This window comes from Bidens hawaiensis, unplaced genomic scaffold (assembly GCF_021521415.1).
Source record: "Bidens hawaiensis isolate Kalapana, Puna unplaced genomic scaffold, B.hawaiensis_p1.1 tig00031688_1, whole genome shotgun sequence".
Classification (NCBI taxonomy): domain Eukaryota; kingdom Viridiplantae; phylum Streptophyta; class Magnoliopsida; order Asterales; family Asteraceae; genus Bidens; species Bidens hawaiensis.
In genome coordinates this window covers 73,048-90,883 of record NW_027505217.1, presented here as the reverse complement: position 1 = coordinate 90,883, position 17,836 = coordinate 73,048, and the positions used below count along the sequence as shown (strand labels likewise).

The following is a 17,836-nucleotide window of genomic DNA, read 5'->3' as shown; positions in this document are numbered from 1 at the left end:
GTCCAAATTGCGCAAAATAAATATGTATTTATGCATTTATAAGATTAAACTATGAAATGAAAATAGGAGGAGGTGAAAATAAATTGGGTTGCTTGGCATAAAGTGGTTGCATCGGTGAACAAAGGGGGTCTCGGATTATGTTCGTTACGTGAAACTAATCTTGCTATGCTAGCGAAATGGTTGCGGAGGTTCAAAAATGAGAAAGAGGGCTTGTGGAGAAGCATCATTTGGGCTATTCACCACACGGAAAATTCGTGGTCGTTCATTCCGGCGAAGGTGTATTCAATGGGTACATGGAAACATATAGTAAAAATTTAACGCGAAATCGCTGAGATGGGTGTGGATTTAAACGCCGTACTGAAGTGGGAGGTGAGAGGTGGAAATAAAACACTGTTTTGGCTTGAACGGTGGTGTGGGGAAGTGGCGTTTTATGTCACACCCCGACCAAAGGCGGCGGAACATGCCGAGGTGTAACGATTGTCCATAAGCACATGACACTAATTAAAGTGACAGTATTTAATAAACTCATTTCATTTCACAACATCGAAAATGTCATATAACAATTATCCATAAAATAACCATAAATAAGATATCACAAAATATGGCAAATTGATATTGTTCATTTTTACTAATATCCTAAGGTCTTTGATGTCGTTTTCTTCACAATCATAAATCAACCAAGATGCAAACCTGCAACATTTCATAAAATAAAGTTTGTCAACACAAAGGTCGGTGAGCAATTCATAAGTTTAATCATATTAGTATATAATAAAGATAGCCACAAAACTTGCATACGAAACGATAAATAAAAGTGGTAATTTGGATAAATAGACATCGCTAAACACATTAGCGACACCTAGCTATAAGGGGATGCCAAATAGTCTAGGATTTTATAGTTATCGTTAATTGCATTACGTTAACGACACCTTGCTATAAGGGGATGCCAAATAGTCTAGGATTTTATAGTTCCACCAACCAAAAGCGATAAACACATAGGCATATAAGCATAGAACACCAAATCGAGCAATTATTTAGGTAAAGTATACAACTACGTTTGTGGTTTAAGATTCAAATATAAAGCATTTTGTTGAATAAGTATGAAATGTCACCCCCAAAATAAAAGATGGAAAATGGGGAATGAAGTACTCACCTTCAAGTAGTAAACTTGAAAGATGATAATTTGGAGATTTGTCGGAACGACGAGTTTAACGCACAATGCCTAAAAAGAAAAGAAGTATTGAATTTAGAAAGGTTGTCTTGAAGGTCTTTAAACAAAATAAATGTTGAGAAATGTAAATAATTAAAGTTCAAGGTTTAAAATGTGACTATTTAAGAATTTATAATAATAACCCTTTAAAAATGTAAGTTTGCTCGAAACCGGGTTAAAGTATCTAACCTTAATATTTACTCAACCTATGTTAAGTAATAAGGTGGGTAAAATGCAAGAATGCAAATCCATTTGGAATAAAGATACTAAAACGGGTTTTTTTTTATCGAGTGTTCGGGTTGTTGGTTCGGGTCTTGATAATTGGTCAAACCCAAAGTCAACTTTCCAAAATATTGAATGTTATGAGATAACTCAATAAAATTTAATAACACTTAACCAAGTATGTAGTTCCATTGTTTTAGAACTAACAACGCACGTTAAGCGAGTGTTCGGTTTTGTCGGTCCAAACTTTGTTATGAGATTAAGTTGGATCCAACATTTCCAAGTACTTAAGAAAATATTTAAAAATCAATTTGTAACTATTTTTAAATAAATATACAAGTCTTGATGGCTAAAAAAAACACATTTGTGTGTCTTAAGCGAGCAAGAATCGGTTTGGTTCGGTTTCCATCTTACAACAAGTTCATAGATGGTTTCCACGTGTCCAAACACTAAATAACTTGTATAATAATGTACAAATAAAAAAATACCAAAAGTTAACAATAAAGTCTTTAAACAAAAGTTCGGTTTTCGGTTCGGATCGTGTTTCGAGTTAAGACCGAGGTAAGATTCTACAAACCCATAACCATAGAATTTGTAAAAATGATTTTAGAAACTTAGATCTAACACTAAGTATGTTTAAACAAACAAAACTAGTAACAAAGTTCGGTTTACGGTTTAGAGCTATTTACGGTTAAACCGAAGCATAGACTCTTAAAAACCCATAACCATGGAACTTGTAAACATGACCAACAAACTAAAATAAGCAAGATTAATATGTATGAACAAGTTATATAGATGTATATATATCAAGGACACGAAGTCCTCCATGAAGCCTTGCCTTATGGGGTCCGAAACCTCACCGACCAAAATCGGAGAAGTAACTACCAAAGGTAAACAAGGGGTGTATATTATATATATGTTGCACAACCATAAACAAGTATTAATAAGGCTACATAAACTAATTAAGATGAAAGACCAAAATCCTTCAAGAACACTTAAGATGATAACCTTGAATCTTTGATGTTTGAGTGAGTTTTTTTTTTTTTTTTTGGAGTTGTAGCAAGAGAAAATGAAGAGGAAAGGTGGTGTATATATAGGGTAATGTTGGTGGTCAAATATGAGTGTGAGACACAAGAGTTTTCATGCAAAATGGATCAAGACAAAAACACAAAACAACAAAAAAATAAAATAAATAAATAATAAATAAATAGATAAAAATAAAAATAGGATGTTTTCAAGACCCAACAAGTGTGAAACAATATTGTAACATAAATCCATTATTTTGATTATAACATAAGCTTCGGTTTACAAATCGGGTCGGTTTACATAATAAACAAATACAAAAACGAATACAAACAAGACCCGAAATTGACGAATATCACATTTTATGTTCGTTTTCCTTCACTGTTTCAATTAGAAGTAAATAAATGGTGCAAAGTATCTGATCGGTTGTTAATGTACTCGGGGGAGTTATGCGGACAATGGGGTTGGGCTAGGTCGCTATACGGGTCGGCCGAAATAAATGAACTTCGTGAGCTGTTAATTGCTTGCCAGCCTGTGTGCTTATATGAGGGTGAGGATAAGCTTATTTGGGGTTTGGATGATAGTGGGATTTTCTCCATAAGGAGCTTAAAACAGAAGTATGCAGTGAACATGAATGTGGGGGGAAATTATATTATTGAATGGAATAATTTTATACCAAAAAAGGTGGGGATTCTAGCGTGGAGAGTGGAAATGGAAAGAATACCGGTGTTATTGGCATTGGCTAGACGTGGTGTGTTGGTTGGGTCGATGGTATGTCCGATTTGTGAGGAGGATGTTGAATCGGCAGAGCAATTGCTTGTGTCTTGCCAGTTTGGGCAATTGGTTTGGAGCATTATTGCCTCTTGGTGTAAGGTTCCATCTATCTATGCCTTTTCCATTTGTGATTTATTGGAATTGTATAAATATTCTTTACTACCGAAAAAGGGGCGAAAGCGTTTCATGCGGTGTGCTTGACGGTGATTTGGTGTATTTGGAAAGTGAGAAACCTCGCGGTGTTCGAAAGGAAAACAACAAGTGCCTGATTGGTGAGATAAAAACACTAAGTTTTTTGTGGGTGAAGAATAGGTCCGAGTGGCCGGGTTTAACGTGGGAAAAATGGAGTGAGTTTAATTTTGTATAAATTGTAAGGGTGTTTCTTGTGGGTGAAGGTATTAGGTGGTGTGACTACGTTGTCTTAATGTTTTTTTGGGTTTGATGTTTCTAGCATCTTGCTAGTTTGTTGCGTTGTGTTTAATAACAAATTTTGTTTGTCGTTAAAAAAAAAAAAGAAAACAGGAGAGATTCACAACCTTGAGGTAGTGCATGAGTAGTCAGGGGTTTTTCATACGGTGGTTTCTTTCATGAAGGTCCCAGATTAATGGATCGTTAAAACTCTGTCATAAATCATGGAGCAAACTCGTGACATGGTGTTTATAGGTCAACATGATTTACCAGGTGTTCTACGCTGATCAAATAAAATATTTATAAAAAGTTGTTTGTCAAAATTAATAGATAACAATAAAATGTATTAGAAAAAACAAATAGCTATTTTTAAGTATTTAAAGTAGGGTGCTGCTATTTAGACATCCTCTCACTTTTTAGAGAGGGTGTATATAAATGTAAAAATATATGTAAAATGGGTTTATAAATAGCAAAAAGGAAGTCTCCTAGTCCAAGTCATCAATCACATTACTTAGTCGCATAAAAAGAACCGACTTTTACCTTTACTTGCGCCGCTCAAAGACAACTAATAAATTTGCGTAAAAGCAAGCAAGGTGTGGTGTATAATAATAGAAATAGAAATAGAAATAAAAATAAAAAATAAAATGAAGGGATGGTCCTCACTAGAGGTGCACAAATCGGTTTTTTTAAAAAAACCGGTTCGGTTATTAACCGGACCGGTTTTTTTCGTCCAGGAAAAAAACCGGTTCGGTTAATAACCGGACCGGTTATTAACCGGTTTTTGTGTATGAAAACCATAACCGGTCAAACCGGTTAGGACCGGTTTAGGAACCGGTTAGAACCGGTTAATAAACCGGTTTTTTTATTAACCGGTTTTTTAATAACCGGTCTAACCGGTTAACCGGTTTTTTTTTTTTTTTTTAAATAACCATTATTTTTTCACAGTGTAAACAAACCGGTATCTACATGGCAAACCGGTAACTACAAGGCAAAACGGACTGACTCCATTCTTTGCTTTCGTTGTTAGGGTTCTTTGCTTGGAAGATTAAAAACACATAACTTCCATTTATAGCTTTTACATTAAAAATACAAACATTAAATCGTTATCGCATATTCGTAACTCAAAAATACAAACATTAAAGAATGCTTAGACACGATTACATTAACAACTTGCTGTTTCTTACTCATTATTTTCCTCGCTACCCGATCCCGAGCTATTCCTTAGGTAATCGTCGTACGCGGCTTCTTCATCGGTCATTGGTTGAGTGTGTCCTTGATTGACCTCGTCTTCATACAAGCCCGCCTCATAGTCCATTTCCCCCTCGAGTGAGCGTTGATGTTGTGCCCTATCTAAAGAGTCCAAGTAATCCTTGTAGCAAATAGACATCTCTACAGCTGGTGGAGTGAGTCGAGTCCTCCTAATCGATATAACCCTGCCAGAAACAGAAAAAGCAGACTCCGAAGCTACCGTGGAAGCTTGGACCGTTAGTAAATCTTTGGCCATGGCGGCGAGGATCGGAAACTCATCCTCCTTACCTCTCCACCAAGCCAGCAAATCAAGACTTCTAAATTCATCTGGAGTCATGTGTTTCACAAAGTTGGTACCACCATACCTTCCAAGTTCACTGCTTGGGGTGTTTACCTTTTGACGTTTACCGGCGTCTTCCCAAATCATGTAGTACATCCCCATTTCAAGGTCGGTTTGGGATTGGGATTGGGCAACAGCTCTTAACGAGTCATGAATTTGGGAAGACAACCCGTATTTTGTAAGGTAAACACCATACATGTTAGACAATGTGGTGTTGAAAGCATTCTTTAAAGTTTGGTTATAATAGGGGTTTTGATCGTCGTTTAACTCTAGCTCATCACAAATTTTTTCTATTAAAGCTTCAACACCACCAACATTTATGCAAGGGTTTAACGCAGCAGCACATGTCAAAACAGCGGGTAGTTGTTGAAAATATTTTCTAAATTTTTCTTTCATTTTTACACCCATATCAAAATAAGGTGCACCCCTACAATGAAGTTCACTCAACTTTGTGCACATCACAGCAATTTTTGGTAAAGCAATGGGGCTTGTTGGATAGTAAACCCCGGATAAACTAGTTGTGCAAGATTTAAAAATTTGAAGGACCTCCGTAACGATCTCAATCAATAACTAGTTTCTAGGATCGTACGGTGCACATTTACCCCTACTTGACATTATTTGATGAAACGCAATTAGTGATTCTTTTTGTTGGATGGCTTTCTCAAACATATCACAAGTCGAGTTCCATCTTGTTGGACAATCCCAATTGGGCCCCAACCATTGACAATTAGCTTCATCACAAAATTTTTTGTATCTTGAAAATGTTTTATTGTTGCTAAAAACATCTCGTAACATTCTTTTAAAATTGTTTCTTTGCGTTTCGATCACGTTTAACCCATCTTGCACGGCCAAGTTGATAATATGTGCAATGCATCGGCTATGAAAAAACGCTCCATCACAAATAGGTTTATACTTTAATTTTAAATGGCCAACCGCGGCCGTATTGTTGGACGCGTTATCAAACGAAATTGAAAAGATTTTATGTTCAATCTTGTATTGTCGAATGACTTTATCCAAGAGTTTAAAAATATTTCTACCCGTGTGCGGGTAATCAAACAATTGAAACACAACGGTTCGTTTCATCATTTGCCACGACCCGGGGTCAACCCAATGAGCCGTCACACAAATGTATGAGTCGGGCGAACCATTAGGTACCGACCACACATCCGTTGTTAAGTTTACACCAGTTTGTAAGTTTGAAAAGTATGAAATTAGTTCGGATTTAGCGTTTTTCCAAGCTTTAAGACAATCTCTTCTAAGGGTCGAACGACTTACGTGTTAGTAGCGTGGTTGAACATACTTTTGCATCATCTCCGTGAATTGAGGGTTGTCGAAGTGGTTGAAAGGAAGTGTATTTTGAATCACAAAGTTTGAAAACTGTTGACGTACCGCTTCAAGGTCGTACGTAAACACCGTTCCTTGATTCGTCATCTCCAGCTGCGAACTACTTCCCGATTCGTCCTTCAAGGCCTTGCAAAAGGGCCTTTGTACATGCGCTTTTAAAGTGGAGTTTGCATCTTTGCCATAAAACTTAAAACAATGTTTGCATCGAGCTTTTTGGGTACCGTTAGACATTTCGCATAGGTCGAAATGTTGCCAAACATCTTGGTTTCGTTTCGTGGGGATGACCCGAACGGCCGTTTCTCCCGTGTTCGAGGCACCCATGTTGACGGATGAAGCAGCACTTTGGGAGGCCATGATAATCGACTACGAAATAAGAGCGTATGGAGTGGTAATGTGGTATAATTAAGCGTGAGATAACAAAATAATCGTGTATGTAATAAACGTTTAGAGCGTTTGGAGTTGTATAATCGAGTGTGATCTAACCAATACCCAACCTAAGCTATATATAGATGTTTGTGGGGGTAAAATGGGGAAAAAAAAAACGGTCAAAAATTATAAAAAACGACTATATGGCCGTTACTCAACGGGAAAAAACCGGTTTTTAACCGGTTAACCGGTTTTTTTATAACGGTAAAAAACCGGTTTATAAAAAAACCGGTTAACCGGTTTTTTTAATAACCGGTTATTAAAAAAACCGGTTTTTTAATAACCGGTTATTAAAAAAAAACCGATTTTTTTTAAAACCGGTTATAAAACCGGTTTTGGCTACAAATTGTGTAACCGATATATAAACCGCCGGTTTGTAAACCGGTCAAACCGGTTTACAAAAAACCGGTTTTCTTAAAAACCGGTTTCCGGTTTAAACCGGCAAACCGGTTCGAGGACCGGTTTTTTTGACCACCTCTAGTCCTCACAAGGCAAATAATAAAATATCCAACAACTCAAGGCCCCCACACGCATTAGTTGCCTTCCACATAATAAAACATACAACTCCCACAGATTCATCTCCTTCCTTTGTTGATTGATATCCAAATACACAAACACTTATCATTTTGAAAGAATGGCGAAGAAAAGGGGGGTTTGTTCTAATTATAATAATTCATTTTCGTGCACGACCTTCAACATCCTTGCACCCATCTACAAGCGCCTGATTCACGAGGATCATGCTTGCCGAGAGAGTGAAATCAGAGGGTATTGGTTCAACAGGAACCAAGGGATTTTGGATCTGCTGCTGCGTGAACGCTCTTCCATCATCTGTCTTCAGGTCAGCCTTCCACTTATTATTATTATTATTATGTTCTTTCATTTATTTGAATATCTGTTTGTTAATAATAAACAGGAGTTCTGGGTTGGAAACGAAGAACTTGTCAACATGTATGACACTAGGCTTCGGGATGCAGGATATCTCAATTTCAAGCTTGCCAGGACTAATAATCGTGGTGATGGTAACCTAACATCAATCAAACACTATAATACCTTTCCTTTCAATCATTTTCATCTTTATACTATATGAATTGATGTACAATATATAAATTTAAAACACTAGTTTTTATTTATTACAATATATACTACACTTATATTATTATTGGCATCATTTGGCTGTCTGTTGTGGGATAACTAGCAAGAGCTATTATTGCACCATGTCACTGCCACGTAGGCTGTGAGGCAATAACTAGCCGTCTAGTTATCTTAAGCGTTGTGAGTTAACTAGCCACTACCCCATTAAAATAATAATTAGACTGTTTAAAATTGGGAAAAAAGAAAAGAAAAGAAAGTGGTAAAGCAGGGTGAGGTGATTTTTTTATTTGGTTTATACAATTAATTCATTGCTCGTTAGTGGGGTGGACCCACCATTTGTTTTGTTTCATGCCGTTATTGGGGTGGCGCTCCCCACCTTTGGCACCCCATATAACTTTCCCGGCGTGGTGTAGTAGGCTTCATCATGCCCGTGTGGCATGGATGACGCCTCCACAACACATGGCCTAAGTATTATTATCTTTGGCACTAGTATTATTGGAATAATCAAGTATGGGTCAAAATGAAGAAGCGGGTATGCATAACTGTCATCATATGGCGGGGTAGATTAAGACTATATATATGCATATATGTAAACAGAATTCTCTACTTTTGGTTGTAATCCCGTACTTGATTCAATGAAATACTTCCCTTAAATCCTATGCTCTGCGTATGATTTCATATATGGATATTTGATTTGATAGTTCTTGGTTACCAACCGTTTTGAGTATTATGTGGTAGGCTTGTTGACTGCTGTACACAAAGACTACTTTCGAGTGATAGACCATCGGGAGTTCCTCTTCAACGGTTTTGGAGACCGTGTTGCGCTGCTTTTACATGTCCAGCTTTTAGTTGGAGGCCAACAAGTTCTTATAGTTAACACTCACTTATTGTTCCCGCATGATTCAAGCATGTGTTTGGAAAGATTGCGTCAGGTAAACATGCTCTCTCTCTTTTTTTTTCTTTCTCTTTTGTTGCTGCTGTGCTGTCGTCTGATGATATGAAAAATCTTAGGTGTACAAGATCCTGCAATCTGTTGAAGCTTATCAGAAGGAGAACAATCTTAGTCCTCTGCCCATTATTCTCTGCGGGTAAGTTACTAACTCAACTCTTTTATATCTATGTCAATTGCCAAATACAATGATGATTACTAACAATTAATCTATGTTTTAAGTGACTGGAACGGGAGCAAGCGAGGTCATGTTTACAAGTTTCTTAGGTCACAGGGATTCGTGTCATCGTATGATACCGCTCATCACTACACTGATGCCGATGCACATAAGGTCAGTCAGCAGCAATTGTTTATCTACAAATGTACTTACCATGGCATTGCATAATTCAGAATTTCATTCATGTATGCAGTGGGTTAGCCATAGAAATCATCGAGGAAACATATGTGGTGTGGATTTCATATGGCTTCTTAATCCAAACAAGTGCAGGAAAGTACTCAAAACAAGTTGGAGCGACGCAGTCTTTAGACTATTCAAGGTACACACACAATCTTTTTTGCACATTTCTTTTATGCCTTTGATATATATGTGTATTTTTATTGTTATGTTCACTTGTTTTTGACCTGCTATGAAAGAAAGTCAGATGTGGGGGGGATTATTGCTTTGACTGGCAGTGTTATTAAGCAGTGAGTTATCTCCCATCCCATCTTTCTTCGGTTATCTTCCATCCCATCTTTCTGAAGACCGCCCCTTTCCTTTGTTATTTATAGATACATATATATGCTGACATTATGATTATGATCTGTAGCTAACCAAGACTTTGTATTTTTAGTATCATGTGCGGCGGGCCTCACTCACAGAAGAAGATGCTTTTGCATTACTGAAGGCCAACAGTGATGGAAATGGCATCACTTACTCTGGTTTTTGTGAAGCATTGCATCAGGTAGGTGTAGGTATTTCTGTACAGAATTATCCCAAGTGCAGGGTGTTCACGGTCTGGTTTTCACGATTTTTGGGTCAAACCGTGAGCCAAACCGTTAGTAACGGTTTTTGGTTATCGGAAACTAACACCAAACTGTCAAAAATTAAAACCAAACCGTTTATTCCGGTTTAGTTTAAGGTTAGTGGTTTAGACTTACCAGGCTTTTGTAAAAATTTGCATAAAGTATAATTTTTTTAACTAATCTATTTACAAGTGACAATAATATTTGGAAACAGAAAAACTGATAACAACTGGTTTACATAGTTCTTTCACCACTTAGTATAATCCCCATTAGGCCATTAGTGAAAAGGAAATAAAATAATAGCTTATATCAATGATATAATTATTGTATTGTTTCAATTAGGCCCAATATAAAACATAGATAATTAAATATAGTAATATAAAATATACATAAACAAAACAAAAGTATATTGTCAAACCTCATGGGTCAGTTCAGTTTTTTATACGGTCGGTTTGAAAACTTTGAAACCAACCGAAAAATTAAAAGAAAAAACCAACGACAGAGCCAAACTGATGGCCAGTTTGTGCAGTTTCACAGTTTAAAACCGAGCCGTTAACAGTACATGTCATTGTATCACATTTTGTGTATGGGTTTGATGCAGCTTAATTTCATTGGTCATCCAAATGGGCTGAGTGATGAGGAGACAAAAGACCTTTGGGTTCAAGCAGATATTGATGGCAATGGTGTTATTGATTATAAAGAATTCCAAGTACTTCCCTCTTTCCCTTTAAACTTCAACTTGAACTTGCTTGTTATTTAATTATGTATATTAAACTTGCTATTGACATGACTGCAGCAACAAATATGGAATCCGCCTACAAGGTGTGAGCAAACAGTTACAGAAGAAGATCTAATAGGGTACAGGGTGAAGAATGCGGTGCTGTACCCGAGTGAAGCTGAAAAAGGAATGTGGCCAGATGACTACTCGCTCTCCGATCATGCCCGTCTCACTGTTGTCTTTTCACCGGCCGTGAGAATGCGTCTAGCTTAATTCTTTCTTTCTTGATCACCAAGAAAGAACAACCTTTTGGAGTATATATAAGAAGGGTAAGCTGCAAGCATCCATTTTTGAGGATTTGCAGATATACGTGAGACCTGGTTCAGATTGATAGCAGGAGAAATAGTATTTGCAGATTATGAGAGACCATGTAATTGTACTGAAACAATAAACATACTTGGTTGCAGTATATTGGAGCATTTGTTACTTGCTCCCATAATCAAAAAATATCCTCATGGTAATTACTTGTTTAACTTTTATTTATCAAGTACTAAACTGATTTTTCATTTGATATGGTATTATTACAGTTACATGATAATTATTTGATATGGTGGTGCATGGGCCTGAAACTGAATCCATAACCTTACTTTTGGTTAACCGGACAATGATAACTAATTGGTCTAGGTTGGGTCGGTTTTACATGGTTCTGTTAGGTTTGGTTATGGTTGGTTAACCGTGAACTAGATTTGGTCTTGAAATGTTTGGAGCTGACTTATGCGTTAGCTTAGTGCTAACCTCAGTGCCTTAGAGAGCTCCCTACTAGTGACGTCGCCATACGCCTTCCCAGTGATGTAGGAAATTACTTGTCTTTGTGTTATGTGTTGTCAAATGCACTATGCCTTACATTGCCTATGTTCATAGTGACGGTCTGCATGCCTTGAAAATCCGTAGTAAGCTTACAAATATGCCATGCTATAATTGTTACTTGCAAGTGTGGCCTTGATCCTCAGAAGGGTGAATGAAGGACCTTTTGATCATCACAAATATGAAAAATAAGAGTTAATACCTTGTTCTCCTGAACCATGACTCTGATACTAACTTGTAACACATGTAAATTTAGGGTCCTTGATCCTTTTTTTTTGTAAAAGGCGGATCACCAAATATCATCAAAATAATAGTAACAACACATCTTAATATTGTCGGTCCCAAGCTTGAAAAACAGAGAAGGGTCAGGATTTTTATTTAGCTTTGGGCCCAAAGACGGTTGAGCTGGACGACAATGAGTGATATCAAATTGCCATAAGAGATTGTTGTGGACTATGGAAGTGTACGCTTATTGATAGGGACTCCCATTACCTGAACCAAAAAGAAAAAAGGGTAGCTGGCTTCATCTATATTTGGTTGGTGGAAGATAGACAGACAGACAGACATTATTGTTAAAGCTTTAGCACATTATTTGAGTGGACAGAGAGATAGTTATGTTGTTCAAACTTCAAATGGTTGATTAACTTTATGAGAATTTTTATTGATAATTGTTGTTACATGCACATTGGTCCAGAACCTTAATACTCCACAATTTACCATTTTCATGTCTTGTTTTATTTGCACATGGAAGACTTGCTAAATACAAAGACTCCCGACAAAAAGGTTGAGTAGTTTAGAAGCAAAATAATTTAGCTTTTTAAAAAGTTGCTTTCTGGTGTATTTATATAAATTCATTGCAAAAGTTTTCTAGCTTTTTCACTTCTTTGACTGAAATGTTTTTGTTTATATAATTCTGGCTTCTGCTTCTTGTAAGGAGGTCCATATAATCAAAGTGTGGTTTCAGTTGGTTGAGGATATCCAAACAACAAGCTAGCTTGTTCCATTATTACGATGATCGCATGGTGATCCTTTACATATGTAACTAAGAAAATATATGATTGACAGGTAATTAGCTAGCTAGCATCCACGAACCAATAACTGTCATCCTTGCGCATGGACCATGCTAGTGTCATTCCAATTATTGGATGTCCCAGAAGGGAGATGACCAAATAAGTGGACTATATATATGAGCGGAATAAGGTTTGGTTTAGTTGTCAAATGATAGTAGAACATTGTGTCCCTTGCTTAGAGGTCAAAGGAGCTGATGGACCGAACACGAAAAATGCAACACAATTAACACTGAATCTATACTTCCCAGAGACCCATGTTGCCACCTTCCACCGAAGCAGACCATCTGCCTTGATATTCAACACCAATCTTCCGGCCATCTGATCACGACCCAAATCATAAGTGAAAGAAGGAGCCACTGGTAAGGCGTCAGCGACTAAAACGGCAGATAGAATAGTGGTATCCTTGTGACCTTGATAAAAAGGAGCAAGGGAGGAATGAAGAGTTATCTGCTGGGCTTTGTAGGATGCATAAACTTGAATCTCATCGTAGTAGATCCCGACTCGTTGGTTGGGGTTTGTGGAGACAAGGGTCAGTTGAATGGAGGAGTTGAGGAGGTGTGTTCCGGATACGAAAAGTTGGTAAATGTCAGACTGCTTAAGGGAAAATTGTGGCTTGGTGGGATGGAGAATGAGCCAGAATATGATGAGTATGAGTAGGAGGATTGAGGAGAAGAAGATGTACAAGAATACCTTCTTCTTGTTGATGTTTACTAGTTTCTTTTTGGCACAGTGTTGGGGAGATTTTGCATGGATTTGAGACATTTGTAAAATACAGAGACTATAGTTTTGTTTAGTTTAGAATATGCTAATGAATGGCAAGTGTGGATATAAAAAGGGGAAAGTTCCTTGCTGCATGCTTCTGATTTTATATTTAAGTTAAGGGTATTTCTGTATTTTTGCGTCTAAAATTTGGAAAAGATAATTGAATAAAACGGTTGGCATAATCCATGTGTAATAGTTATGCTGGACACGAGCTGAGCCTGAGTTGAAAATTTTCAACCTTAGCCTAGCTGAGCTTGAGCTTTAGAAAAATTTATGAGAATTTAGTTGCACCCCTGACTGCTATGAAGTTCGATTTAGATAACCTACCAGCTAATCACTTAATGCGTTTGATAACAATGTCTTGATTTGTGTTACAAAAATGCACAGGTCAATTTACATAGAAGCAAATATATATATATCTAAAGTAACACGACTAGTTTCCTAAAAGCACAGGTAAATTTGCATAAAAGCACACGTATATTTACCAAAAAAAATGTATATATGTTTACATGAAAGCAAGTATATTTGCAGAAAAAGATAAGATCATTTATACATTAAATCACTGGTATTTTGCATGAAAAAACAGTTGAGATTATATAAATTTGTAAAATGATTTGATAAAAAAATCATAAGAAGACAGACATTGTGGGCTGATGCCTTATAAGCTAAGAAATGAGATTTCTATTGTCATTTTCTTAATTCTTTTAATATCATAAGAGAGTAGAGAGTCAATTCACAATGAATTATGTATGTTTATGTTTGGCCTGATCTCCCATTTTCATTCCAATTGTCTTTTAGCTATTTGGTTGGGAATACCAATCTCTTCTTTCATAAGGAACTTCTTAATTAACAAAAATATAAGGTTAGGAAGGGGATTTTTACATATTTCCCCTTCCTAACCTTATAAAATTACATATTTCCCCAAAGTACAAGTTTTTAATGCAAAATGTACAATGCTCTTTAAGCATGGTTTGGGGAAATATGTAATTTCAAAGTTTAGGAAGGGGAAATATGTAAATGCCCCTTAAAATATTAACTGCTATTATAATTTGGTTATTACATTCCGTGTATTGAATCCCTTTCAACTAGTGATAAGAAAATAAGAAGTCAAGACATCAAACTAGAGGTGTACAGATCGATTTATCGGCCCAAACCAACCCGGTTTAGTCAACGGCTGGTCAAAACCGGGTTGGTCCAAACCAGTTCACGATATAAACCAGTTTACGAGAAAAAATGTTTGAACCTATCAAACAGCTCGGTCCAGGTTATAAACTGGTTTGGGACAAAAGGAACGCCTTATTTTCTCAAAGCAGGTCTGGTCTTAAACCGGTTTGATTCTCCTAAGTGCGAACTGGTATACGAACCGCTGGTCTGGATGAGACTGGAAACCAGTTTGGGTTAGGTATTGGGGCGATTCAGGAACTGATTTTTTGGCCATCTCTACATCAAATCACACAGACAGTCTGATGTGTTTGTTTTGTACGTACGATATCAGGAAAGAAGCAAACATGTGTTGGCTCCATTAGACCCACTAATTTATCTTCCATTGTTGAGGTGCCAAACTGCAGCACTCACTGCTATGCAAGTTTTAAACAACCACAAAAACATGTGGACAAGAACGTAAAGTAGACTTTGTATCTGATGCCTGTTACATGTATTCATGTCTCAAAAAGACCAAAATGTTATATAACATCACAGACTATTTCAACTACAGGGTGGTGAAAATGCTTAATGTGTATATTTTCAACTCTGTTAATTGTAAAGTCAAGTTATGTTATCAGTAAAAAACTGAGTACAGTCCTCTGCATTAATACTTTAGCTTTTGTTTTGCATCCTTTTTTGACTGATAAACAACCATATCTGTAAATTGACAACTTAGGAAAGAATGAATAAACAGGTGTTGCAAAAACAATGTGAGCAAAAGGAATCCAATATCGGATCATAATGTCGGTTGTTCCCAATTTCTGCAAAAGCAATGAATTAACAGGTGTTGCTTCTAAAAGACAGGATTTACAACAATCATCATACTTTCATGTTCTAATCCCAATTCACATCTCATGCCACCAACGGTCCATTTATCACATAGACATAATTAACAAAACTATGTAGATAACAAGTGAAAAAAACTCAGCTACTTTTCGTTATGACTACAGGCGGCACCTTCTTTTCTTGCTTCTTCGAGAATCTTGCAGTCGACATGCTAAATAGCTTGTTAATCGACATCCCTTCCCCCAAAATTTTCCCACTGGATTCAAACCGATACTTAATCCTTCCGTCAAATCCATAACCAAGAAAGGCGGGAAAAGCCAACGTCTCTCTAACATCATAGCCCATCTCCTCGGTCAAGTAATCCAACTTCTGTTTCATCGACTTGTGATTGTATTGCAGCACCTGTGGATGCTTCTTCCCCATCGCCAAAATTTCTTCACATGTCAACCCGTAATTCAAGAACAGGCTAATCACCTCCTGCATATTCTTACAACTGGTTCTGCACACCCATCCCATCGCCAACCCTAGCTCCTTCGTTCCATGCTCATACCCGATCTTCAGCAACAGAACCATCTTGTGTGCAAGGTTATCTTCAAACGACAGGCTAAGGAAAAGAGGCGCTTTGATCAAAAGCTTATAGATATCATTCGAACCGAACCCACATTGCTTAAGGAACTCAATTCGAGGCTGTAACTTCCTCTCCCGACTAGCACTAAACAAGCTCGGATACACAAGTATAATTTTAAATATCTCTTCATCCGTCAACCCCGCATACGATCGAAAAAAGTCAACATGATTCGCATAGTGGTCCACGCTGTACGCCAAAATGAAAGGCAGTTTAAGCAAAACAGTAGTCGTCGCAACCTCATCTCCCCCGCTGATATTCAACAAGAACTCAATCTTAGGAACAAGCTGCGAATCCAAATCAGAATTGAGAATCGCGGGCCGAGCGAGTACCAGCTCGACACCACCAAACCCGTTCAAGTAAGACATCATTTTTTCAATATCTTGGAGGGACTTCAAGCACAAAGCCTTGGTTAGATTCACATTGTTGAGAACATGTGAAAGCCGGTCTATCGGAACCCCAAGATCCAGCAACAACCGAACCTTGGCTTCGAAACCGGACAAAAACCTCGGGTTTGTAGCGGTAAGAAGGCGAGCAAGCTGAGCATCCTCAATGACACCTTTGAGATCATGGGTAAGAAAACAAAGTAAGGAATAGATGTCTTGAGATACCAACACATCAGGCCTCCTTTGAACCAGTTTGGCTAGCACAGGACCATTGATTCCAAGATTTTGAAGAGCATGGATTTGGGTGCGAATGGAGTCAAAAGGCGCCAACTTTAGAGGTGGGTTATTGTCCAAAAGGGCGTTGGAGGCTTTCTCGCTAATACCCATTTGAAGGAAGAGTGGAAAGAGTGAAGCTCCTGTAAAAGATAATTGAGCATTTTGGATGCAGATAAGGTGTTTGTGAAAACGCCTGAGAGAGAAAGACTAACCGGAATTGGTGTCGTTTGTGGCTTGAAGAAGGGTGCATCGGAAGAGGACTCCACGCTTGTGAGTAAAGTGTAGGGTGGGGGCTAATTTAAGGGTGGAGGGAGAAGAGAGGGGCGCCACTGTCATAGTCATACATATATTCATTTTGTAGAAGAAGATGCTTCTTTCGGTTAAGACTGAACTGAACTGAAGCCTGAAGATACCACGACGCCTACCACAAGAATCGTGGATAAGTTTCCGGTTTTGGTCAGTCTAAAGTCACTGTTCCAAAAACTCTTGATAGGAGGTAATGAGATGAAGATTGAATATAATGAAACAACAAGGAAATAAAATAATATTAATCATTCATATGTTTTATTTGATTAGTATTTACTTATGTTGTTTGATAAAAAAATGCAATAATGAAATATAAATGACTAAAATGTATACCTTAAAATAAAAAAAATTACAAAATAAAAATGACAATGATGACAGTGGTGGTGGTGATTAGGCAGTGACGATGGCGGTAGTGTGACAGTGACGGTGATGGCAGTGATGACGATAGTCAAGTGGTGCTAATGGTAGCTGTGGCGGCAATGGTAGTTACGTGGTGGTGTGGTGGTAGTGATCAGGCGACGGTGGTGGCGTTAAGCAGTGGTGGTGGTCAGGTTTATGGTGGTGGTGGTTGTCAAGTGTTGCTGTAAGACTACTTCCGTTGATGAATTAGTTTGGGTTGGAACACTATTTGAAAATAAAAAGAAAATAAAAAATCACCAAACTTGATCAAACTAGCTTCCCACCACAACCTAGTTTGCCCACTACCATCATGGCCACATATCAATAGTTCACCTTTTAATTTATTTTTTTCTTTTATTTTCATACTAATTAATTTTAACACTAAAAATGTTTTTTCTTAATAACT

General features: G+C 37.4%; 2 protein-coding genes and 1 pseudogene across 2 annotated transcripts; 1 reads left to right on the top strand and 2 right to left on the bottom strand.

The window, feature by feature from the left end:
• The first annotated feature begins 7,626 nt into the window (after positions 1 to 7,626).
• LOC143611570 (putative calcium-binding protein At1g02270) lies at positions 7,627 to 11,033 on the top strand. Its single transcript, XM_077085764.1, has 9 exons — positions 7,627 to 7,830; positions 7,906 to 8,011; positions 8,823 to 9,016; positions 9,096 to 9,172; positions 9,256 to 9,364; positions 9,444 to 9,569; positions 9,864 to 9,974; positions 10,637 to 10,744; positions 10,832 to 11,033. The coding sequence occupies exons 1-9, from the start codon at positions 7,627 to 7,629 to the stop codon at positions 11,024 to 11,026; spliced, it is 1,230 nt and encodes a 409-aa protein (XP_076941879.1). The 3' UTR covers positions 11,027 to 11,033.
• A 1,798-nt stretch (positions 11,034 to 12,831) lies between these two features.
• LOC143611569 (NDR1/HIN1-like protein 26 pseudogene) lies at positions 12,832 to 13,453 on the bottom strand (annotated as a pseudogene).
• A 1,983-nt stretch (positions 13,454 to 15,436) lies between these two features.
• LOC143611576 (transcription termination factor MTERF8, chloroplastic-like) lies at positions 15,437 to 16,972 on the bottom strand. Its single transcript, XM_077085769.1, has 2 exons — positions 16,938 to 16,972; positions 15,437 to 16,865 (listed from the first exon to the last, which is right to left on the bottom strand). Exon 2 carries the CDS (start codon positions 16,834 to 16,836, stop codon positions 15,577 to 15,579), a length of 1,260 nt encoding a protein of 419 aa, XP_076941884.1. The 5' UTR covers positions 16,837 to 16,865; positions 16,938 to 16,972; the 3' UTR covers positions 15,437 to 15,576.
• Between the last annotated feature and the right edge of the window lie 864 nt (positions 16,973 to 17,836).